General features: G+C 39.2%; 1 protein-coding gene across 1 annotated transcript; it reads right to left on the bottom strand.

Annotated features, from left to right (window-relative positions):
- Window positions 1–3,664: 3,664 nt before the first annotated feature.
- CMAS (cytidine monophosphate N-acetylneuraminic acid synthetase) lies at window positions 3,665–23,848 on the bottom strand. Its single transcript, XM_014832446.3, has 8 exons — window positions 23,451–23,848; window positions 15,726–15,868; window positions 15,426–15,581; window positions 10,725–10,858; window positions 8,884–8,978; window positions 8,221–8,392; window positions 7,265–7,418; window positions 3,665–4,278 (listed from the first exon to the last, which is right to left on the bottom strand). Exons 1-8 carry the CDS (start codon window positions 23,708–23,710, stop codon window positions 4,088–4,090), a joined length of 1,305 nt encoding a protein of 434 aa, XP_014687932.1. The 5' UTR covers window positions 23,711–23,848; the 3' UTR covers window positions 3,665–4,087.
- Between the last annotated feature and the right edge of the window lie 1,458 nt (window positions 23,849–25,306).

Raw genomic sequence — 25,306 nt, 5'->3', positions numbered from 1 at the left:
ATTCCTTGGGTAGGAGTCTTAAACGCTGGGGCACTAAATGTGGGGGCCAAACTCTTCACTACTCAGGGAAAAGCTGGGAGTTGGGAGTTGCCTCCTGATTGTGTGGTGCTGTGTTGGGGATGGGGTTTATTGCTGTGTGCCTCAACCTTTCCTGTCAGTTTCAGTGTGGGTGTTTTCTCATTTGCCCGATGTGGAGGAGTTGCTCCACTAGTTTCTGGATCTCTTTCAAAGGGAATTGCTCCATGTGTAGCTGTACATTCAGTGTGTCTCTGAGAGGAGGGGAGTTCAGGAGTCTCCGGTGTTATCAGTTGGTCAACCCCATATATCTGTGCACCACTTAATAAGCATTAATTTGGCAACTTCATAACACATGGACACAACCTAATTGTCCATCAACAGATGACTGGATAAAGAAAACGTAGTATACACACACACACAATGGAAGGTTATTCAGTCATAAAAAAGGAGGAAATCCTGCCATTTGTAACAATGCAGATGAAATTTGAGGGCATTATGCTAAGTGAAATTAGAGAAAGACAAATACTCTATGATCTCACTTATATGTGGAATCTAAAAAAACTGAATTAATAAACAGAAAGAGGACATTGGTGGTTGCCAGGAGACAGGGTGTGGGGGAAATAGCTGACAGTGCTCAAAGGGTCCAAACACCCAGCTATGTTAGTTCCTGGGACTGAATGCACAGCATGGCGACTCTAGTTAACAATACTGTATTATACACTTGAAAGTTGCCAAGAGAGTAGATCTTAAATGTTCTCACTCCTAAAAAAAAAAAGAAAGAAAGGAAGTAAAGAAAAAAGAATAGTAACTGTGTAAGGTAATGGATGTATTAACCAAGCTCGTTGTGGTAATCATTTCACCATGTATACATATTTCAAATCATCACATAGTGCAGCTTAAACTTCCACAGGGTTATATGTCAAATATATCTCCATAAAGCTGGAAAAAATGAAATAAAATGTAACATATGTAATTCAGATGTATGGAGAAAAAATAAAATAAAATTGGCCAATATTTAAGTTCACCCATTCTTTCCTCAGCTGTTTTAGGTCTACTAATGGCATTCTTCATTTGTTACTGTCTGATTTCTAGCATTTCCTTCTGATTCTTTCTTCGAGTTTCCATGTCTCCTGACATCACCTAGCCTGTCTTTCACGTTGTGCACTTTTTCCATTACAGCCTTTCACTATTAATCATAGCTATTTAAATTGTCTGTCTGATAAAACTAACATCTGTGTCATATCTGAGTCTGGATCTGAGGATTGCTTTCTCTTCAGTCTTTGCTTTTTCTTGCCTTTTGGTATGCTTTCTAACTTTTTGTTGTTTTTGAAAACCTGATACATTATTGGGTAATAGTCACCAAGACAAATTGGTCTTTAGTGTGAAGATTTACGCTAATCTTGCTGGAAGTTGGGCAATACGTAATGTTTCTTTTAGCTATAGGTACCAGAGACTTCAAATGCCTCCTGTGTCCGTTTTTGGTTTTGGGACTTCCTTCTATATTGCTTCTCAGAGAAGACTGTCTTGTAGCCTTTTTAGCTGTAATCTGCTGTTATTACATGGGCCACTTATTGGCATGGCGTAGGGTCTGGAAGAGGGGGAGCATTCAAAAATCTGTAAGTCTCTGTCTTTTAGTGGGCTTGTCTTGGGCATGGCCTTGACAAGTGTTTCTGTCCCTCCTCCAAGGGCGCAGCTTTCCTCCTCCTGCTCCTACTGTCTTTCCGGCCTGCAGCATTCACAATCTATTTCCTTCACGTCCTCCTCCTTTAGATGACACAGGAAGGCTGGAGTGGAGCAGAGTTCCCTTCTCCTGGTTGGGGTTAGTTTTCAGTACTGCCCTTTGGGGAGAGGGGCTTCCTACAATAGGAAGGTAGGCCTTTGTTAGGGAGAAGGATCTGGGACGGTTTCACAAAGGCAATTCTTCCTCTTCTGCCAGGGGCGCAGAGGTATTTTTTTGGGATCCTCAGATCCATCCTGAGCGAACCTGCTGGCATTCCTGGAGGGAAAGTTTGCCCCACTCCCGCCCCCACGACTGCAGCCTCCAGGAGTTTCTCTTTCTCACAATAATCCACACTCAACCTCTGGCAATTCATCAAAACTATTAGTTAAATGTTTCTATTAGTCTGTCACCCAGCAGCTTTTGCTCCAGGTGCTGTATTTCTCTAAATGCGCCAGTCTCTTCAGATTTTGGAGCGGTTGTTTGCCCTTCGACCTCAGCTCTCTGAGAGACCCAAGAAAAGTCACTGATTTTCAGTCTGTCCAGTTTTTCTTGTTGTAAGGAAGGGCCTGGCAACTTCTAAGTTCTTTACATGTCAGAGCTGAACATATATTTTCTTGACTAAGATTCCCTACTATTGGGAACACAGGCAGTAGGAGTCACAGCAAGGACTGAATTGTCTCCTTGTTCTTGGTTTTGGGTCACTGGAATGAAACAAAGACTCCAGTATCACCTATACTCATGCATGGTATTTACTTTGGGAGGTATTTTGGCAGGAGTTTTTTTGAGGAATGAATGATTCACGTGGTGATTAAAGGTAGGACTTGAGAAGAACAGGCTAATAGAGGCATTGCTGAATTACAGAGAACAGCTTGACTGGGGTGGAGAGAACCATAAGAATCAGTAGGAACTGAGGCTGGAAATATTGTGTTGAATACATCTGGCCCAGGGAATGTTTTAGCACATTCTGTGGGCAGCATGGAGTCACTAAAAGATTTTATAAAGGATAACAGCAAACACATGAACAATTAATCTAGCAACGGTGATGGATAAACTGAAAGGATACTGGGCTGTAACATCAGCTCGAAATTTGGTGTCTAACTAGAGATGAAAAGGAGAAACTGAGGAAGGCTGTGATGCCTCAAGAAAAAATCAGAAAATTGAGAGGCGAAGTCCAGGAATCTGGCTTATTACACAAGAGTTTGAGATGCAACAAGAACTCACAACAGAGATTAGATTACAGAGTCGTTAGATTTCAAAGTTATCTGCATGGAGGCACAGCTGAAACTTTGCATAGAAACGTGGTCTCTGGAAAGAACAAGAACCTTTGGGAAGGTGTAAATTTAAGGGGGTAGGAGAAAATAGTCAGGAGTGGAAAAGCCAGAAAGACCGGCGTAAAACCGGGACAAGATGTTAAGGAAATTAAAGTAGAAGATGGTCCTCTTTCTCTCCCAACTTACGTCTGGCCTATAGGGGCGGACTCTGAACTGTACAAATCCCCCCAGTCCTGATGGGGGAAAACAGCTTCCTGTGCAGCATGGCCAGAGTTTTACATGAACTCTTTATAGTCGAAACAGATGTAAATGTTCCACAGGAAATGGTTAGTGTTTATTAGGTAAGGGCCCACATTTATGAGATAAGGCCCCATTCTTGGAATCTAACCAGGTAGGAGAATGATTTGTGGTGGCTGTAAAATTGTGATAGCCAAATTTAGTACACAAAATTACGATAAGCTCAGAGGTAGCTGCAAATGATTTACTCCAAATCAATGGACAACCTTTGCAACATACCAGGTTCTTCAGATATCTGTCTTTGTATATATGCTTTGCACCTGGTATCCAGAGGCTTGTTTCTTATACTGATTGCAAGGTCGATGCTTAAAGGAAACCAGGGGATGTTTGGGAAATCTCTTCTACTAGCACAAGGCAGTTTTCATCAAGTTTGTGAAATGTAATTTTATTAATTATAGAAGGGCATGTCTTACAGACACACTGTCCCCAAATAAATAAAATCTCAGCATCATTAAAAGCACACAAACACACAGCTTTACAGGGTACAATACAAAGTCAAATTCTGATGATGTTGTTACTTGCATTTACTAAAAATCTGAGAAAGACTGTAATCAATCTCTAAATAATTATCTTGCATAAAGAGAAAAGTAGAGCACAATTATTTCAGAGAAGATTTTGGAGTGACAGTTTGAGAAGACACTGCTTTAAAAGATATTAAGGTATATCACAAATCAAATCACACTCTCTGTAACATTACAACATGGAATTGTATTTAACTGAAAATAAAAGTAAAGTGGCTGAAGAAGCCTGAATACTTTCTTTCCCAACATTATACTAATTTCTATTTTTGGCATGAATTAATAACCTTTTCCATTAATAGGAAAATGTGCTCTGCAAACTCTCGGAGGGCACCACGGCCACCATTACTTTTGCAAATATATCCAACAGCCTTCTGGGCAGTGGAACAGGCGTCGGCAGGAACGCCACTGAGGCCCGCTTTCTTCAAGCACTCCTCATCAGACACTTCGTTTCCTACCAACACAAGAAACACCGGTGAATATATAAGAGACAAAGAATATTCTTTCCAAATAACGCAAACAGCAAGCACTAAGTAATTCTGGTAACTTCAATAAGACCTAAAGCACTGCATGTAAGAATATTACAGAATAGATGAAACAAAAATATCTTAAAGTATTTACAAGTATAATTGAGGCCTAGGGCTTTTCCTACACAATTCAAAATAAACTCTTTATCAGTTAAAGGAGGAGAATGAACTACACTTTCTGCCTGCCACGCATATTACAATCACTAGAAATTCTCTATATAAATTACAAATTATTTAAATTTTTATTAAGGAAAATGTCAAACATATACAAGAATCCCATGTTCATGTGGTATAATAATCAATGTTTTGGATTATTTATCAGTATTTTTCTCTATTCCCTGCCCCCTAGTTTTTTGGAAGGAAGATGGGAATTCCCAGATACCATACTTTACCTCAAAATTCTTCAGGATCTACCTATAATAGATACATATATTTTTAAAAAAGTGACACAGTATCATCAAACTAACATCAATAATTCCTTAACATCAATCTAATAACCTAGTACAATGTTCAAATACCCCTGGTCGTCTCAAAATTGTCTTTTTATAGTTTATTTATTTGAATCAGAAACCAAAGTCCACATATTGCGTTTTATTAACACATATCTGAAGTCTCTTTTAATCTGTAACAGTTCTCTCTGATTTGTGTGTCATTTGTTGAAAAATCACCATCACACTGTCATAACTACATCCTTTCTCTCCCAGCCTTGCTGCTTCTCTCCGACCCCGCCCCCTTTTTTATTCGATAAATTTCAGAAGCTCTCAGTAGCTTAAATTCACCATTCTGAGTATAACTATCACTATACCATAGACCAAATACTACTAATAAAATGCTCGCTAAAAGAGGTTGTTTTAAATTTGTTCTACATTTATCTACTGAAATAATTTCTTTTATTATTAAATGTACTGAAATTTGAATTATTTACACTCAAAGATGACGAAAACTAAGGTATTTCTTTGCCTAATCCACTCCTCAAACTAAGCTTTACTCGCTAACTTTTACTTATAAAAGTGTCGATATTTTTAAGAAATATATTTCAATACACTTATGTGGCCAATGCAAACGCCACTCCGATTTTTAAAATAAAAACTTGGAGTCTATTCTGTGTTTTTTTGATATTCTAACCTCTACTTTTTATAGTAACTTTTATGTTATATAAGTAATGCATATTGCATGTTGATAGAAACTTTTTTTTAAATAAAGGCAAAAATATCAAACATCCTAATTACCACTATTTATGGATAATCACCATATTTTGGCATATATAATTTTACAGTTTTACCTACATAAATGATACAGTTATTACTACTATATGTAGGCACTACATTAAGCATTTTATATTATCATTGATTTTCTTTCCAATGGCTTTATAAAGTTCAATTTGTGTTTATATATTAGGAATAGAAAAACTAAGAGTTAGAGATGCTTGCTTAAAGTCACACTGGTAAATGAAGGACAGCTGGGATTGGTTCTATGTTTCATTAAAATTGTCTTCTTCTTAGAAAAACTGTATCATTTTCTAGCAAAGGTTCTACAGCATTTCTCTGCGTTTAATCTTCACGTGTCATTCAAAGGCTATTCCTGAAGCCGCCAGATCAGAGGCTCCCAAAGCATTCCTGTGCAGCTTCTCTTGAGGCCCATCTAGCCCTGTAAAAATGCATTTCCTAAATAGTTGATGGATTTATGTATTTTAATAACTGGTCCTGACTGATATTTAAAATGCTGACATCAATAGACTATCAGCTCTCTAAGCAGTAAGTCCCAACAACCAGTTCCGAGCTTGCATGCAGTAGACACCTGGTAAATATATGTGCATGATGCTAAAGAGAAAAACTCGTGACATCTGACCATGTCAATAAATACAGATTACAGCACTCTTTTTTTGGGGGATTTTTTTTGATTGGCACCTGAGCTAACAACTGTTGCCAATCTTCTTTTTTTGTCCCCCACTGCTTTTTTCTCCCCAAATCCCCCCAGTACATAGTTGTATATTTTAGTTGTGGGTCCTTCTAGTTGTGGCATGTGGGATGCCACCTCAACATGGCCTAATGAGTGGTATCATGTCCGCACCCAGGATCTGAACCCTGGGCTGCCGAAGTGGAGTGCACAAACCTAACCACTTGGCCACGGGGCTGGCCCCACAGCACTGGTTTTTAATGGCTGCATAGTATTCCATTTTAGGAATATCCTATTTTTGTGGGATATTTAGGTGGGTTCTTTTTCTTTCCTCCATTATTGGTACATTTGTCTAATTTCTCTCCTGGAATTGGAAGCTGCGGGTCAAACTATATAGGTTTTAATAAGAGCAAAAATACTCAGGGTGTACTTCCTATACATTAGGAATCTGCTAAATGCTTTACCCAGATTATCTCATTAATTCCTACAATAGACCTATGACAATAGGTATTCTTGACATTTCCAGTTTACAGAGGAGGAAACCAAAGCTTACCTTACCAACTCTGGCTAATTAGTGGTGTGGTCTGACTCCATAGCACGTGCTGGTAACCATTCTACTAGGCTATACTTGATACATATTATCAAACTAACCTCCAGAAAGGCTGTCCCAATTTAATACTTTTATCAGTGGTGCAGGAGAGTTTCTATTTCCTTGCAGTCATGCCAATCTTGGGAATTTTCTTTCTTATTTTTTTTCTATTTCTTAAAAAAAAGTTCTGGGGCTGGCCTGGTGGTGTAGTGGTTAAGTTTGCATGCTCCACTTTGGTGGCCCAGGGTTCGTGGGTTTAGATCCTGGATGCAGATCTACACACCACTCATGAGCCATGCCGTGGCAGTGTCCCACATAGAAAATAGAGGAAGACTGGCACTGATGTTAGCTCAGGGCCTATCTTCCTCACCAAAAAAGAAAAAAAAAATCTGGCCCATTTTATTATGGCTGAATAAAAAGATACCAACCAAGATATGCCACTTCTTTCCAGCAGAGGCCCATTTCTTTTCTCCATTCATCCACAACTGCTAGCTTATCTGGTACATTGACTTCCATTTTGCAATCCAGTTTTAAGGAAGAGAGTGTCTGCTTTGAACAGGCCCTTTCTGAGATTAACCTCACCTTAAAACAAAAAAGTGAAAGGGCAAAATGAGAAAATGAAGGAAACAGATTATCTTTCACAACAAAACACCTTGTAAGCAATACAAGTTACAATGAGTAGTCCTCCAACCTTCTTTAGGACTGACTAATTAAAATCAACTGTTATTTTAAAATGATGAAGCGTTAAAATATTTTATTTCTAGTAGTCCAATAAAGGTGAAAGACACTGTTTTCTACAGTGGAAATGATTCTCTCTACAGATCAAAAGTACAACATAGATTGTCTAATCTAAGATTCTCCTATAATTCAATTTGTCCAGAGGAAGGGCTGTATAACCTGTCTCTTGTGCTGCTTAGGGACACATATTTAAGATTTCTAGTGAATTATATGAAATCATCTTAGCCTTCATTTTTGAAAATACACTTAAATATTAAGTTATTTTGAATTAAAACTTTCACTCAAAAGAATAAGCTACAATTTAAAAACCCTCAAGATATTTGCTTTTTTCAAAATGCTGACACCTATTTTCTATGAAGTCTTTGTTGTTGTAAGATTCTATGGGAAATACTACTATAAAGTGCCTATTTAAAAACAGTATATTCATACTTATTAAATAAACAAGAAATATTCTTTGTTGATTGACAAGTTCCCAATTTTACTCATCTAAAAGCAAACAGTATGATAACTTTCTAGGCGTGTGAAGGCTAAATGTCAGATATTTTAAAAGATAACACCAAAAATGTAAAGCTCTTATTTCCCTCCTATGCTCCTTGACCCTGAATCACAATCTTAAAAACCAGTGCTATATTCAGGGGGCACATACCTCAATACCACTTTTCTTTAATAAACTTATGCCAATAGCATCTTTTATATCATAAGATATTATTTCTTTTTGGTCTCCTGATACATAAATGTGGCCATTGGTGAGACATCCATCAATATTGCAAACCAAAAGTTTTATTTCCTTAAGCTTCTCTTTGCCAAAATAGCCATATCTAAAAGAAACCAAAATAGACCTTTGAACATAAGTGCAATACTAATCACTCCCTCTCATCTGGCTAACACTAATAATTAATAACCCGTTCCCATTCAATTAGCCAAATATCACCCTTCAACTTGAGCAGTGCCGTCTAACCACACTGTGTGTTTCTCAAGCTACTGAATGAGCCATCTAAAAGCATATTTTATGTCTATGTTTTCCTCATGTGAGCAAACTAATTACACAGGATCCTGAGATGTTCGGAATATCAGAAATCGGTGTCTGATTTGTACAGTGACAGATGGAAACTAGACTTTTGGCGGTGCGTATGACATAGTGCCTACAGAATTCGAAATATAATGATGCATACCTGTAATTTATATAACATTATAAATCAGTGTTACCTAAATTAAAAAAAAAATCAGTGTCTATAAGTACAATTAAACATATCTACTAAAAATAATATTTTAGGGTCTAATGCAAAAATTATCTAAGTCTTCTTTTTACCTTAAGACTCTTTGTTCTGCAATAGGCCAATCAATATCCACATCTATATCCACACTGTGCTCAGCTCGCATTTCGTAGTATGCCATTTTTCCACCCTAAAGATAGTACAACTGCCGTAAGTACTGTTTTTAACATCCATTTACACATACCAAAAAGTTTATTATAATACAGAACAATGAATTCATTTCTACAGCACTGAGAAAAATTAATAATCCAGTAGTATTAGTGACATACAACAAATGGTTTTCTTTTTTGGAGGGGAAACCTTTTTATTTCCCATATAGTCAACCGACATAATGCAAATAACCTTGACATTTTTCAAATTCTATCTACACAGTGCAAGTTCTCATTTTTCTTTAAATAGGTTTCTATTTTAAGATTGAAAAAAGCAGAAAAAGTACCCATCCTTCAGTATTCTGACCACAAAGAATTTTCTGGAAAGTCCCTAACTGTATCCCCTTTGTTCTGGCACTCTCTCCTGTAATCATCTAAAAGCAGCATAAATGTTTTTGGAACTTCTGTTCCTATTCCGAATATGGGGCAGGACAGGGGAGGAAAAATAACTGTAGTATCTATTGTACAGAATTATCTTCAATCCTGAGCTACAGAGAGGAGTGGGCAATAGTTATCCAGGTCACATGTGGGCAAAAGGTAGGGACAGGTTCCTGATCCTGGGGTAAGGAGGCAAGAGGAGAGGCGTTTCTTACGATTGTAAATATCTGAATGTCAAGATCTAGTACAAGAAAATTTCATTTTTCAGAATTTCAGTCTCTTCACAAATTTTGTTACGATGAGAAACTTCATTTTTTCCCACACTTTAGAAAAGGGTCAAACCACAGTCCTCTTTAGCAAAGAGCTTGGGGAGGGTGGTATCTATATAGCAAATCAAATTTCCCTGAATACTCAAACTTACCTAAATAGCCAGCCTACAGTTTGCCTATACACTGACCAAAAGATTGGAAAAACACTTTTCCCTCAGAGCATGAGTCACATTAGAATTTTTACTAGAGAGTGGAGTTTTGGGTTTTTTTAATGCTATTTTTTGAGTAACACAAGGACCTGAATGCAAATCCTGATAGTACTATTTACTACTTGTTTTGGCCTTGAGCCAATTACTTCATTTTTCAGAGCTGCCGTTTCCTCCTCTGGAAAACTGGGCTAGGAATGTCCACTTTCTTCCGCTGCTATGCAGATTACGTGAGATAACCTATGTAGCGTTTCATATGGTCTTTGGTGCACAGTCAGGGCTGAATAAATAGTAGCTATAACTCAAATGAACAAACAGTATGCGACGTAACCAGGTAGCCTCTAGAGACATGCAACCACCTTATTTTAAAATGAGAGCAGTGAGACTGAGAGCACATAAAGTGATACATTCAAGGGGACATAATTAGAGACAGAACTACTGTCTGGTTTTCTTGACGCCCGGGTTGATGCTCTTTAACCTCTACCATAATGCTTTTTTCTTTTGTCTCTTTTTAAAGCAACAGAAGTTATTCACCTGTACGACCAGAACCTGACAGCAATACAACCATGGGTTAAAAACAGAGTTTTGAATGGAATAATAGGAATACAGGACATGTGTAGAAAAACATTCAATACTTGATTCATTTCTTATCTTAATGTTACAGTTGTAACAGAATTTCTTGCAATTCACTGAGTGGATTCCAAAGACCAGTGTGTCTGGGGTAAGGCTGCAGGACTAAAGCTCCCACAATAAATCCGCTCAGTCATTGCCTTTCCTCTGGGGCTGACACTTTCCTTTATGAACTGTGCCATAGGCCTCCCCGAGAACTCAAGGTACACAAACAAAAGGGTTTTTGCAAAATGAAGGCACACACCTGTAAGTAACCCATCTCTATCAAATGTCTTTTGGCAAAATAAAATGAGCCATTTTCATATAATTCTCCATCCCAGTCTTGGCGACGAGGTCGTTTAGCTGGATTCAAATTCAGAGGCTCAGTCACTTCACGAACTAAAAGCAAAAAGCCATGGTAAGTCTACATTGCTCTGAATACTCAAAGTGTTCATTTAGTAATTTTTATAAAAAGCAAAAACAAACTCAGAATGTAGACTAATTCTGTACATAGATAAATAATTAAAAGGATTTTTTAAAGGAATAAAATCTCTAAAAATTCTGATGATTTATCTTTGCTTTCTAATAATAATAAAATATTTCATAGAGGAATTCTGAATAATTAAGGTTTTAAGATATTTATACAAACATAATGCTTTGGGAGGACATCAAGGCAACCTTAAAATAACTTCAAAGGAACTAAACTTGGGGCTGGCCTAGTTGCATAATGGTTAGGTTCACATGCTCTGCTTTGGCAGCCCAGGGTTTGTGGGTTTGAGTCCTGGGCACAGACCTACACACTGCTCATCAAGCACATGCTGTGGTGGCATCCCACATACAAAACAGAGGAAGACTGGCACAGATGTTAGCTCACTGACAATCTTCCTCACCAAAAAGAAAAAAAAAAGAAGAAGAAAAAAGAACTAAACTTGTAATAAAATACCCATATTCAATATTTGAGCCCTTTAATCTATTTCTCAGTATTTGCCTCTAGAGAGATACAATGTATACACTATTATCTAATATAGTTGAGAAACTACTTTTATGGAACTCTTACAGAAAACTGATGATTTCCCCATTACTGAAACTTTAATACTGATAGAAATGTTTATATAATGTATTACACATTCTCACCAGTAGTTAAAAAATATACTAAGCATAATAATAAATATATTATGTTTATTATTATCCTTGGTAATGAGAGCTCAGCATTATCAATATTAATGATTACACCACGTAATAAATGAAGCCCTCAGTACTGGTATGTAAGGATTCCTTTGCCCCTTCATTAAATTTTTCCCAAATTTGTATTTGTAGATGTGTATGGGTATGCATGCAATGTGTGTGTGTGTATTTAATAGCTGGTGATTCTTCCGAATCTTTCCTCACTTTGGCTGTCACTTCTGTGTATAAAGGCTTCTAAGAATACCAGTTACATACTTCCCTAACTAAACCATCCTCTGCTCAATCCACCCCAGGGTTTGATACAATTATGAAAACGCTCAGCAAATATACACTGAATACATGGTATAGTGTTATAAGGCCTGGATACACAGCAGTGGACATGACTCTCTGCCCTCACGGAGAGCTGCAATCTAGTGGTGGAGACAGGCAATAAACAAACTTCGTAATGCAAGCAGTACTTTGAAGAAAAGGAAAGAGAGGGACAAGTCTTTCCTAGATGAACAATGATCAGTGGCTGCTTTCTCCCTGGGGATATTTGCTGAGTCTGAGGAAGAGGTGAGAGGAAGATCAAGCTTGGCATAAGCAGCGGGAGTCTGCTGGAGTAAAGAGAAACCAGAAGAATTTTTTAAAGTTTTTAATGACCCGTGGACTAGAGTCACAGATTGTCACCTGCAGAAACTTCAAACACAGAGCTAGCTCTTCCCACCCAATGATGCCCCTACAGGACTTCTGCTGAGTGTGCTGTGGCACCAGAAGCTGAGGATAGGCTGGAAGGCAGGGATAGATGGTTATAGTTTTGTGATGCTTAGATCCTAAGGTCCTGTTAGCAGAGAGGTATTAGCAATACATACAAGATATATCTCCTGACAGGACATCTGCATAAGAGGTGAACTGAAATTAAAGTTCCAACTCAGCCCAACTCCTAATTAGATCAAAGTGATTAGCCCCTTATCCTATCAGCCTGATAGAAGAAAGGGCGTGCCCTCCCAGGAGGAAAATAATTTATCCTCCAAGCATACGAAAAAATACAAGACATATGAAGAAGCAGAAACACATGACCTATAATCAGAGAAAAACTGTCACATAAACTGAACAACAAATGACTCAGATGTTGGATTTTGCAATCAAGGATTTTCAAATAACTATCATAAATATGTTTAAAAAATAAGAGGAAAAGATTTTTTAAAAAAGGAAAAAATGATGAAGAATTTCAACAGAGAATGGAATCTCTAAAAAACAACCTGAATGTACACTCTAGAACAGAAAAACACAGTATCTGAAATAATTCACTGCACAGAATTTACAGTGCACTGGACAAGTGAGACGTGGTCAATGAACTCAAATATAAGTCAACAGAAATTACTCAAAATGAAGCATAGAAAGAAAAATAAACAAATAAATAAATAATACAGAACAGGCTGTGAGAGAGATGTAGACACCATAAAATTGCTTAAAATCCATTTAAATTGCTGTCCTAGAACAAGAGGAGAGAGAACTGTGGCAGATGAAATATCCAAGAGAACTACTGAAAACTGATGATACAATATCATCCTACCTATATGAAAAGTTCAGAGAACTTCAAACAGGATAAACAGAAAGAAAACCAAAGCAATACAAATCAGAGTCAAACTGTGGAAAACTAAAGATAAAGAGAAAAATCTTTAAAAATAGCCTGAGGAAAAAAAGACACTATATTCAGGAGAATGATGGTCAGAGTAACAGCTAATTTCTTATAAGAAACAATAGATGGTAGAAGATAATGGAATGACGTGTCAAAGATGCATCCTCAGAAGAATAACATCTTAAAAATGTAATCTTAAAATGCTGAAAGAAAACAAAGGCCAACCAAAATTTTATATTCAATGCCAATGAAACTATCCTTCAGAAATAGAAGTGAATTAAAGACATTTTTAGACAAACAAAAGCTGAGTGAATTTGTTACCAATAGATCACACTACAAGGTGGAAGCAAATTTAAGTAGAAAGGGATGAAGAAAACAGAAAGCATAATAATTTAAAAAGTGTTATTAACTGTCTAAAGTAAATATAACAACAATGTACCCTGGGGTTATAATATATGCAGTACTAAATAACGTGACAACAGCAGTGAAAGACTGTAACAAGTTAAGGCAAAGTGTAATCTCTAGAGCAGTCCTGACCAGGAGAAACAGAATGTGAGCCACATATGTAATTTTAAATTTTCCAGTGGCTACAGTTCAGAAAAAGTAAAAAGAAGTGAAATTAATTTCAATAATCTATTTTATTTAGCCGAATGTACCTAAAATATTATTTCAACATGTATTAAATATAAAACTTATTGAGATATTGTCCATACTTTTTTCATACTAAATCTCAGAAATCCAGTAGGTATTTTGCATAAATAATGCACATCTCAATGCAAACTAAGCACATTTCCACTGCTAACAGTGCTAGGGCTACATATTAGCGCAGTTCTAGAGTAATGAGTAAAAAAAAGAATACAAAAAGTTATGGAAAATAAAATGGAATCATTTTTCAAGTATTGATTAATCCACTAGCACTTTTAGCAGTAATGACTTTACAAACAAAGAATGTAAGAAAGGAATCATAAGAAATATCACTCTGGTTCAGAATCACTGTCCATCCACAGCACTTTGTTTCACAGCGGTTCCAGGGGAATATGTCTTAGGAAAAGACAAAGCTACTGTCCCTAACATTCACTCTTCAGGTTAAGATATTTCTTCACACATTCCTAATTTCATTTAAAAATCTTTATGGATCTGTCATCTGTTAAATCCAGATAGTTCTTAAACATCTTTAACTTTAATCATGTAGCAAATAAAGCTCAATATTCAGTCTAACACTGGGCTTCCTTGAGTTGCTTCAAAAATTTGTTTTTTAAGCTTTAACAGATCCTTCCCAGATCTTATTTTTGAGATTTGGTGCACAAGGTCAAAATTTTACACATACAGCTTAACACAGAACCTGACACAGAGAAGATACTCAAGCAACAGTTATTGAATGAAATTAACAAATAAATGCCTTCAATGATATATTTTACTGGTTTTGATAACATTCACATTTTGAGACTGAAAAATCATTATTTTCAGTCTAGTTTTCTCCTCTTATCTTAATTAGACTTTTTTGTACCTTCTCCAATTTCACTGCATCTTCCATACTCTCTCCTTTAAGTCACACATGTCAGAGACAATTAGGCCAGCTTTCCCATGTTCAACAAATGTCAGGGCATCTGATAGAAACCACACTGCCTTTCCTCAAGTATGTTCCATTTCCTTATTTGTTGGTGATTCTATTCTTTATTACATATTTTGCTAGGTTATCTGGCTAGAAATCAGGCTCCAGCTAAACCCTATGGAACTCTTCTTAGATATTCTGAGGAGCAATTCCACAATTCATTCTTGAGGTCCTCCAGAACATTTTGGTGGAGGCTGTTTATTCCCACAACTCTATATGATTTATAGTGGAGTTTATCAAACACGTCTAGAACAAACATAAAAGCATTTGATCTAGAAAAATGACATGTCTGCCTCAAAAGACAAATAGAAGGTTAAAATGTCCCTTTGTAAAAAGTAAAGCAAGATTAATTTGGTCTCACTCTCCTGCCTCAATAATCACAAGATTTAGAACTGACTATAAACGCCATTACCTACCACAGCTAAGAATCACATACTCTCTTCTGCTGCTCCCTTTTTACTCTCCTCACTCCTAAAGAATATTATAACATATGAAAAAATTGATTCTCTGTAAAATCAGCTAAAATAAAGACTGATATAACAGATTACCTCCTTTCTGAATTTCACTCCATCGAAACTGATGGCGTCTCACAACTGAGAAAACAGAATCATATCCTTCTTCTCGAATCATTTCTGCAACTTTCTGAAGGTCAGTAGGGTGTAAACACGGAGAAGTAGCTTGAATATTTCCTACAATGTCAACCTCTTACAAAGACAAAACAAATGAAAAGGACATCAAAATAAAGTTCTTTGCAAACAAGTAATACTAAGATCTTAAATGCAAATGTTAAAACCAGCCCTGTGAAATGATAAGAAAGTTGAAAATTACATAAAATTGTAAATGCATACCATTGTGAAAATTAAGAAATTCTATGATGGCATCTAGTGAGGTAGAGCTGTCTTTTGAAGTTTCAGAACTTCTTCGATGAACTTGTGCACCAAATTGTTTGGCCACATTCTCAATTTCATCATGGTCTGTTGAAACCCACACACTGTACAGGCATTAAAAAATAAATTAATTAAAAAGTCAAATCACTAAAAGAAATCACTAAAGATAAAAAGGGGCTCTAAACCCAAAAATACAGCTTACATAATGTTAGAATAGTTTTTGTACATCACAATAATATTACAGATCCAAAGTAACAGAAAATTTAAAGAAGCATATTTTGTATGTAAACTATAATTTTTAATGTCTGAATCAAAAATGTCCTAGATATTTTATATTTACACATATATTTATATTATATATAATATATATTGTTATTTATATAAATATCATTTATGTAGCCCTAGAGATAGTTTTATAAAATTAGAAAAAAGGTTACTTGGTATTTTTAAGGCTACTGGTATATTAAGTAAAACAGTAGTGCTAGAAATTCGAATCTAAAGGAAATAAAGAAGATCCTAATTCTTATTCTCCATCCGAATCCAAAATATTGTATAAAGCATTTTAATATACTTGCTAAGAAAAACATGGACTTGGCTTAGCCAAACCAAAGAGCTGAAAGATTTTCAAGCTTAGAAGAGACTAAATGCCCAAACTGGGTTAAAAATAATCAGATACTTTCTCCTTTTTTGGCCAACTAACAATGGCTATATAAATATTTGAACACAGAATCAACTGGGTTAGAGCCATTGATAACAACTGATAGACACAGAGAAGAGGACTTGATTGGCTCAGGAGTTTAGCTTAACAGCTCTATTAACCACATTATACAGCTGGCTATTCAGACTTTGTAAGAATGATGATTAAGGACAAAATTTCAGCTATTTTGAGGAGATGTACTAGTCTCTATTGAAGTTAAGTTTCTCGGACCTTTACAAATTCCCATTGCTAGAAACAAGATGTGAATGTCACTCCAGCCACAATGTCTGCATAGTGATATTACACAAGGATAATGTCATGACTGACAGTCTTTGGCATATGCATCGACTTTGTTTTATTCCCTTGATTCAACATCTACTGAGGGAAGAGGAACTACATGTTTCAGATGTCAATGTTCAATTGCGAAGAGTACAAAGAAAGTGAGAAACTAAAGACAATTTTCTGATATATCTCTGTATTTCATTTACTAATTTAATTTCATTTATTCCCTTTAATATTTGCAGAAGGAAGATTTAAATCTAGAGATAAAGTCAATAACTCCCCTGAAAAGTTTTCACAGGAAGCTAATAAACAAGATGAGCCACTGGCTAGGGGTCATATCTACTCATGCCATTGTGCACAAGGCAGAATGTAGGAGACCCAGCTTCCTCCATCTGGAAATCTGAAGTAATTTTGGGTAGGTTTTTCACTGGAGAAATGTGTAAAAGGTATACATTAAACTGAAGTACCAATGAAGATGTAGCAATTTTTTAAAATAGAGAAGGTGAAGGGAAGGTGGTAAGACAGTAACAGAATAAAGGAAAAGTGAACAGTAAAAGCAAAAAGAATGGGTCTTTTGACTTTTAATGTTATCACTAACTGAAATAAATTGCTGAAGCCATTTACTTTATTATCCTATCTTTACTGTATGAAAATTCAACACCACAAGATTCAGTGATTTTTTGGAAATGCTTAAAAGGTAAATAAATAGTAGAGGTTTGAGAAGAGGTTTGCTTGCTTTTCTTCTTTCCTCCCTTTTATCATCCATTCATTCCGTCACTCATGAAAGGTATACTGAATGCCTACTCTGTTGCAGGCCCTACTCCAGACACTTGGCGCTACACCAACCATTTTCTTAAGAAACTCTTGGCTTATTGGTAGAGCCAGAGGCCAACACAGTACCACGATTCCCTTTAAGCCATCAGGGAAAGAGAGGTAAGGAGGCAACGACTAACCTCTCCATAATGCTTTACTTTCTACAAAGTATTTTTACAATGCCTGCTACGTAACAAGTGCTCAATACGTATTAGTTGAATAAAACAATAAGTGGTTAAGAGCACAGGCTCTGAAGGAAGGGGTTCAAATCCTGGCTCCACCACATGCTAGCTAAATGACCCTAGGCAAAATTCATAATTTCCAGGGAGGTGATAATAAGGGTAATTACTTCATATGGTTGTTCTGAGGATTAAATATAAACTGTAACACAAAATAAACATTTAATAAATGTTAGCTATTCAAAATAATAAAATAGGAATAGTAATAAAGGAACAGCTATACAGTCTCATTTAATGCTCACAATGACTCTGCTGGAAGGAAAACTGAAGTTTTGCTTTCAGACTTTCAAAGGTCCAAATGTCTAATTTGTATGTATTATGCAAAGCAATGACACTAGAAATAAGAAAACAGCATCCCATATGTACACTTAAAATACAATGATCGTCATCTATTAAAGGGACTAAGTGGATCATTTTCCTTGGTTTAGGGGCAGCAGATGAGGGAGGGCAAAAGAGAAGGAAGCAGCAAGTGAACAAACAGGCCTGATAAAATTTACAATCAATTACAGAGGAAATGTCAAAGTTTAATGGCAATGGGTTTAGCCTCAAATGAAGGCATCCTATATCTAACAGGAGGAACAGGAGTATCAATCATGGTGCCTATGAAAGGTATGTCGAACCGTAACCTGCCATTTTAAAGATAACACAGCAGAGACCTTTCAATAATCATAAATCCATACACTAGAAATGAAACTAAAACGTAACGTTTGTTTTTCACGTTAGGCAACATTTTAACAGTCAGTCTGTTCTGAGGCTTACGTACACTGCACTGAGCCACTGTTGGAAGCGAAGCTCTTAGCAACTCAGGGCTAACAATAACTTCTCACTAAACGAAAATGAAATTATTCCACGACAGCTAACTCTCCAAGTTAGCATGCAACATTAGCAAGCTTCAAAGTCCTGTTAGCTTTGATTCTGAGCAGGCCACAAAAAAGTTGCCCCAATTAAGTCAAATCAGGGTTTTGAACAAAATAATCTCCAAGGTGACTCCTAGCCCTGAAAAACACAAATCAGGCAGCTACAATCTTCTGCAATTCCTTCAAAGAGTAAATCTTTATTGAACAAAGAGAGAGCGAGAGAAACAGGAAGGCTGCTCCAAACCCCTACTGCACCTTCAGAAGATGTCAGTTAAACTCAAAGCAACGTGTTTTAACTGAGGTTCCAATATATAAAGCAGAGCAAAGTGAATAAGATAGCACCGGCTCACAACAACCTTTCCACCTGGTAAAGCAGGGGTCAGCCCAGGCCAAATGTGCCTCACTATCAGCCTGTTTTTAGAAATAAAGTTCTCCGGGAAGACAGCTATGCCCATTCATTCCAGTATCGCTATGGCCACTTTCACAGCAATCAGCAGCAGAGCTGAGGAACAGAGGCTGACTGGCCTGCGAAGCCTAAAACACTTACTATCTGGCCCTTTCCAGGAGGAGTCTGAAATAGAGAGGAAAGACATATTTCCACTAACTCTTCAAAGTCAAAGAACATTAACAATAGAATTTTAAAGATAATTACAACTTTCTCATTTTACCAGTAAGGAAACTGTGGCCCATGGAAGAGATGAAGATTGTAAAAACTTTGAACACAAGGGGAAAATGTCAAGGATAGATCATACACACACTACACGCCAGGCACTATTCTAAGGGCTGTATATACATTACCTCACTTAAGTGCCTCGGCAAGCCTGTGAGGCAGACATTGAAGCCCATTTTGCAGGTGAGGAAACTGAGGCACAGAGACCTTATGTGATTTACCCAAAGTCGCATAGTTAATACATGGTGAACTTAGAATTCAAATCCGTACAGTTTGACACCAGATCTATGATCTTACCTCCGTGCACAGTGCATGCACTAACAAAGATACGAACAACGCTGCTGTGGGTGGGGAAACAAAGGCACAATCCTCTTTCACTGAGGGGATGACCAAAAGCTTCATGGAGGAAGTAGCGCTAGTCCCTTCTTTTACCTTTTGAGTTAAACTCCCCAGATCCCTAGAAAGGATGCCAAGCAGCCATGTGAACTGAACAGAGTAAAATCACAATACTGTAAGTTAGAGAGGCAGAGTTAGAAAGATTATGCTCACTGTGCTAGTTAAGAGACACACTGGTTTTATTTCTTCTAATTGCTATAACTGGTATACTGACAGATCCCATAGGTGGCTCCAAGTACAAAACACCACCCCTATCATCAAGGACTTTCTGCTCTAGTCTAGAGGGATTAAATAAAACTGATACAAAAAAAGTTAATACTTGGGGCAGGCCCAGTGGCGCAGCGGTTAAGCATGCACGGTCCACTTCGGCAGCCCAGGGTTCGCCAGTTTGGATCCCAGGTGTGGACATGGCACTGCTTGGCAAGCCATGCTGTGGTAGGTGTGCCACATATAAAATCCAGAGGAAGATGGGCACAGATGTTAGCTCAGGTCCAGTCTTTCTCAGCGAAAAGAAGGGGATTGGCAGCAGTTAGCTCAGGGCTAATCTTCCTCAAAAAAAAAAAAAAAAAGTTAATACTCAAGAGTCATTCATTCTTTCATGGAATTTCATACGAATGCATGTTAATAAATGGACACAGGAAAATTACTGTTTAATATATACATATATTTTCCAATCATTTTGTAGCAAATCTCCCAACGTCTGCTGTAATAGCTTTTTGTTGGGTTTTGACTTCCAGCATCTATTCCCCACTTGGTGGTAATCGTACTCCAATTTTTCTCTGGATGAACTGCTCTGTGACATGCTTCAGGGGGCGCTCCATCACTAGCTCTGAAGAGTGGAAGATGTGCTGAACTGTACCAATACAAGCACTGTGTTCTGTGTTCTCCTACCTACAGTGACTGGTTCAAGGATGAGAAGAGGTCTACTGAGACCCAATGAGACTTTAGTTCAAGCTGCGAAGAGGGCAGCCCTTTTTGACTAGCCTTAAACCTGGCAGGATATGAGGAGGAGTGTCAAGGATAAACAATGCCCAAGCCTGGTTAAAGCAGGAAGGACAGGTTTTATTCACTAACTATTGCAATAGGGAAGAGTCCAGCATGAACTGAACTCAAATTCCCCCAAGCAAAAGGCTGGAGACAGGGGCCAACCCGGTGGCGCAGTGGTTAAGTTCACACCTTCCTCTTCTCGGTGGCCCGGGGTTCACCGGTTCGGATCCCGGGTGCGGACATAGTACCGCTTGGCAAGCCATGCTGTGGTATGGGTCCTACATGTAAAGTAAAGGAAGATGGGCATGGATGTTAGCTCAGGGCCAGTCTTCCTGAGCAAAAAGAAGATTGGCAGTAGATAGCTCAGGGCTAATCCTCCTCCTCAAAAAAAAAAGGCTGGAGACATTTTAAAGGCTGGAGTGCGCTAAGGGAAAGGAAGGCACTGAGGGCTGTCACAGCGGGCTAATCCCCGTGAGTAGGCCATTTGGGTTTGTTAACTGGCGCTTATCCAGAGTAGTAACAAACTTCTAGCTTTGCCACAGGGGGCAAAGTGCAAGTTGAAGCAAGGCACCCATTGAATTTAGGCCCTTGTCCTCCCCCAGGGACTGGGAAGGCAGAGTTATCTCCCAAAATGTTTGCATTTCAAACAAACAGCTCTCAGGTCCTTGAGGAAACGCTTTTGGGTGGGAAACTTACATCCCAAAGGGCAGAGAAGGGATTTATAATTGTAAATTTTCTAAAGCAACTCATCTAAGAGCAGGGTTCAGAGGTTATCTGCTGATTACCAGGTTATCCCTGAAACAAACAGGAAATTCTCCTGGCAGCATTGAACTTTCCTTGTTGAGGAGGGCTGGGATCATCCTAGGAACATGCCCTTAAACTGCTAGACCCCATACTAGAGTTTGGTTGAGTGCAGAAGTTTGGACAAAGTCATCATGGGCCAAGAGTTCTGCAGTTCTCAGCACAACCATCTTTACAACTATACCATCTTGACACCATAAAGGCAGAGCCTAGCCAGAAAAATCAAGAAACAGAGGATTCTGGTGACAGAGTCCACCATCCCCTTACTCTGCTTTATGTTTTTAAAAATATTTATTACCATCAGGTACAGTATATATTAATTTGTTTCTATGTTGCCTGTCTCTCCCTATTATAATGCAAGCTCCATGAGACTAGGGACTGACCCTGCTACTACTGGTATAGCCTCTGGTTAAGGACACAGAACAGTCAGTGCCTGCCACATAGTAGGTAGTCAATAAATATCTGCTGAATGACTAAATCATTTTTAGCCTTTGAATCTCCTTGTACCTGAAACAAGCCTTACCATTTTTTGTTAATCCAGTTTGAAAGGGGTTTCCTGACATATGCAACCAAAGAGCTGTAAATTGAGTTTTGTTCTCAATCGATTACGAATGTGATTTTGATCTCTAGTTCATTTCACAAAAATAGGATTTTACTATATCACTGATGCCTGCCTGCACCTTCCCTAGGTCCTTTTTTTTCAGTGGGTACCCTTCGTAAGGAGGTAAAAATGTCCAAAAAGTCTGTGAGCTTCACAAGGAAAGAACCATGTCACATCCATCATGGTACTCCCTTGGATGTGTACCGCAGAAATTAGGGCTCAGTAAATGTTTCCTGAATTGAACCAACTCCCCAGGTCTTCCCCTATCTCTCCTTTGCACACTTCCTGTTACGTTAGTAACAGTAATCTTCTGAGTGCCAGCTCCTATTTACCTCGCTCCACCCAGGCCTTCCTTTGGATTTAAAACATTAAGGAAATTAGTAAATTTAAACTTTCTTGGTATCTCCTTTTTAAACAAGGTTGGTTAAATAAAAATCATTTACCTTTATATTAATGTGGGTAATTAATATGCTTCAAAAACAGCCATCTCTTTAAAAACCAAAACCCAAACATCAAAAGGTTAAAATAATTTATCTTCCACAGTAACAAATTCAAGCATAATTGGGTTGAACTTACTATGTGTAAATTCATTCTTGGCACAGACTTCTATCTCCCTTCTTTTATGAATGACATCAGCTTGTAACTCCTGACCAATATGGCATATGGCAATGTCTCTAAATGATGTGCAATTAAAACTGTCCTCAGGGCAGACGAGGTTCCAAAGGTACGATAACACCATTTACAAGCCTATCATAAAAAAAGCTAGCTGCAAGCTTTCCCACTATCTTTCACCTGTGTACAAACGTAGGCAGCTTTCTAGATTGTGCTGACTCACAGGCAGATAGCTTATTTTTCAAAGGTCAGGATAGCATCTCGAAGCTGGGCTTGAAATTAGAAAGCCTTGACACCCCACTCCAATCATGAACCTGATGCCTCCCTGATCGATCAGCACCAAGTGGTTATCAGATGCTGAGCAACCGGGGAACCCCAGTGGCCTCGGTCTAAAGGACTTCACATATTATCGCGGACGTTTCACAGGGGTGGCCTCCTTTACTTTCACCCTGTGAGGTCAACCAGGGCGGCGGAGGTGCCTGAAAAGAGGAAATCTCCCCTTTTGCGGATGGCACTCTCAAGGGCGGGGACAAGAACTGTACCATGTCGTGACGACTAGCAGCTACGGAACAAGGAAGAAGCTGGAGCCCATCCTGCCGGGGCCCAGACACCCCGGCTCTTGCACACCCCTTCGAGGAGCGACGGCCCCAGGAGCCCCAGCCCCTCCAGCGGCCCGGCTCCCCCTACCGACCCCCGCCCAGGCCGCACCGCCCACTCTCGCACATGCGCACCTCTGGAAGACGCCCGAGTCCAGGGCCGCCCGCAGGACCCAGCCAATGAGCGGGACCCCCGCCAGGTGCTTAATGTTCTTCAGGGGGATGCCCTTGCTGCCGCCCCGGGCCAGAATGAGGGCCGCCAGGTGCGGGGGCTTCTCCACCCCTCGGCCCTGGCCGCCGCGGGAGTTGCGCTGTAGCTTCGGCGGCCGGCCCCGGGACGGCCGCCCCCGCGGGTTGGAGACGGAGGTGGCGGCCCCCTTCTCCACCGAGTCCATCTTCCTCCCACGCCTTCTCCCCAGCTTCTCCACATCCGGGAGCTCTTGTCTCGCCACCTCAGCTCGGCGCCGCCCGATCTCCCCGCCCGACCGCTCGCGGGGGTGGCTGTTCCTGGGTCTGCCCCACCCCCCCTGCCACGTCCCGCCCCCTCGCGGGGCACGCCGGGAATTGTAGTCCGCGGCCGCCTCGCCCGTTCCCATAGGCCGAGTAGGCTCTGACTTGGCGACCCCAACCCCAAGGCAAACAGCGAGAGTTCAGAGATGACTGGAAGGAAGTGCGGCTCTTGGGGGCTTGATCTTGTACAGTGATTTCTAAAATAGGCAACATAGATTATTGATCTTTTGCTTCCCCGCAAAGAATCATGATAGGCTTCCCAGTGTACAACTTGATGCGCCCTAACACAAATCAATTTTATATTTTAAAATTTATGTTTTAAATGAGCATCTTTCTGCCATGCTCCTGACTTATTGTTTTCAAGAGATTACCTCATTCGAATGTCCCACAAGCACCTCAAATTCAACATTTTAAAAACCCAGCTCACTCTATGGGCTCAAACTGCTTCAATCTCTGCATTTTCTATCAACCTTGCCATCCACCGAGAGACAAAAATTTGAAAGCTAACTTTGACTATTCCGTTCTAGTGTAGTAGACAACTCTTCTTGGGATTTTTGTGGGGTTTTTTGTCTGCTAACAATTTTTCCTCTTGGGAATTATTACCCCTCTTACCCGGTGGGGTTGTCACTTATCTCCCCCGCATTGTAGCACCGGGTGTGTCACCCAAGCTGGTCAATCTCAGTATCTCATCTTCCTAAACACGGCTATGGTCTAGGGACAAGCATATGACCATCAGAGCCCATTGGAGTCCTTTCCAGAGACTCTGGGAAAGAAAGGATTTTTCTCCTGCTGCATTTTTGGGTGCTAAGGGCCCTGTAATCCTGAATCCTCAGGGTGGGCTGAGGGAAGGGGTGTGGGGAGATTTGCTGTTCTGAAATAGGCTGAGACACTCATGTTCATACTGAAGAAAGTGGGTTCAAGACAAGTGGGGAGAAGAGAGAAAGAGCCCTGATGGCATCACTGAAACTTCTTGATCCAGCCAGACATTTCAAAGGCATGTGCACACACACACCCCTTTTTTAAATAGATTTTTAGAGGGTGTCTCCTACTTAACACACATTTTGTCTTTTGCCACTTTTGCAAGCCTGTATCTGCAAGTAAAGAGTCTCCTTGTCTGTCCTAGGGGGAGGCTAAAACATCCAGAAGTAACAGAAGGTAGTGGTTGTTTTCCCTTCTCAAGGAGGGTAAAAAGGCCTTTATGCTTCTCAGGTCTTGGCTCTTTCTGAAGGGGACAGAATAAGCTTTTGGTGTTTTGAAGTCCTAGGACAGACCCTGGAAACTTCACCTCTCTCTCCCTGTGAAGTAGCGGATGGCCCATCTCTTTCTGGGGCTGGTTCTGGGAGGAGGTGGCTGCACTCTCGGACACGGAGAAGGACGGCTGTAAAGAGACATCAGTGCAGTGCCTGGAAGGGGGCCAGGCACCAAGAACCTTCCCAGCACTACAGCCGAGTGGTCAGTTTGCCCCCACGTACTGGCTCTTT

The sequence above is a fragment of the Equus asinus genome, chromosome 22, assembly GCF_041296235.1.
Source record: "Equus asinus isolate D_3611 breed Donkey chromosome 22, EquAss-T2T_v2, whole genome shotgun sequence".
Lineage (NCBI taxonomy): Eukaryota > Metazoa > Chordata > Mammalia > Perissodactyla > Equidae > Equus > Equus asinus.
The sequence above is the reverse complement of the archived record's forward strand: the minus strand, read 5'-3'. Positions and strand labels throughout refer to the sequence as shown.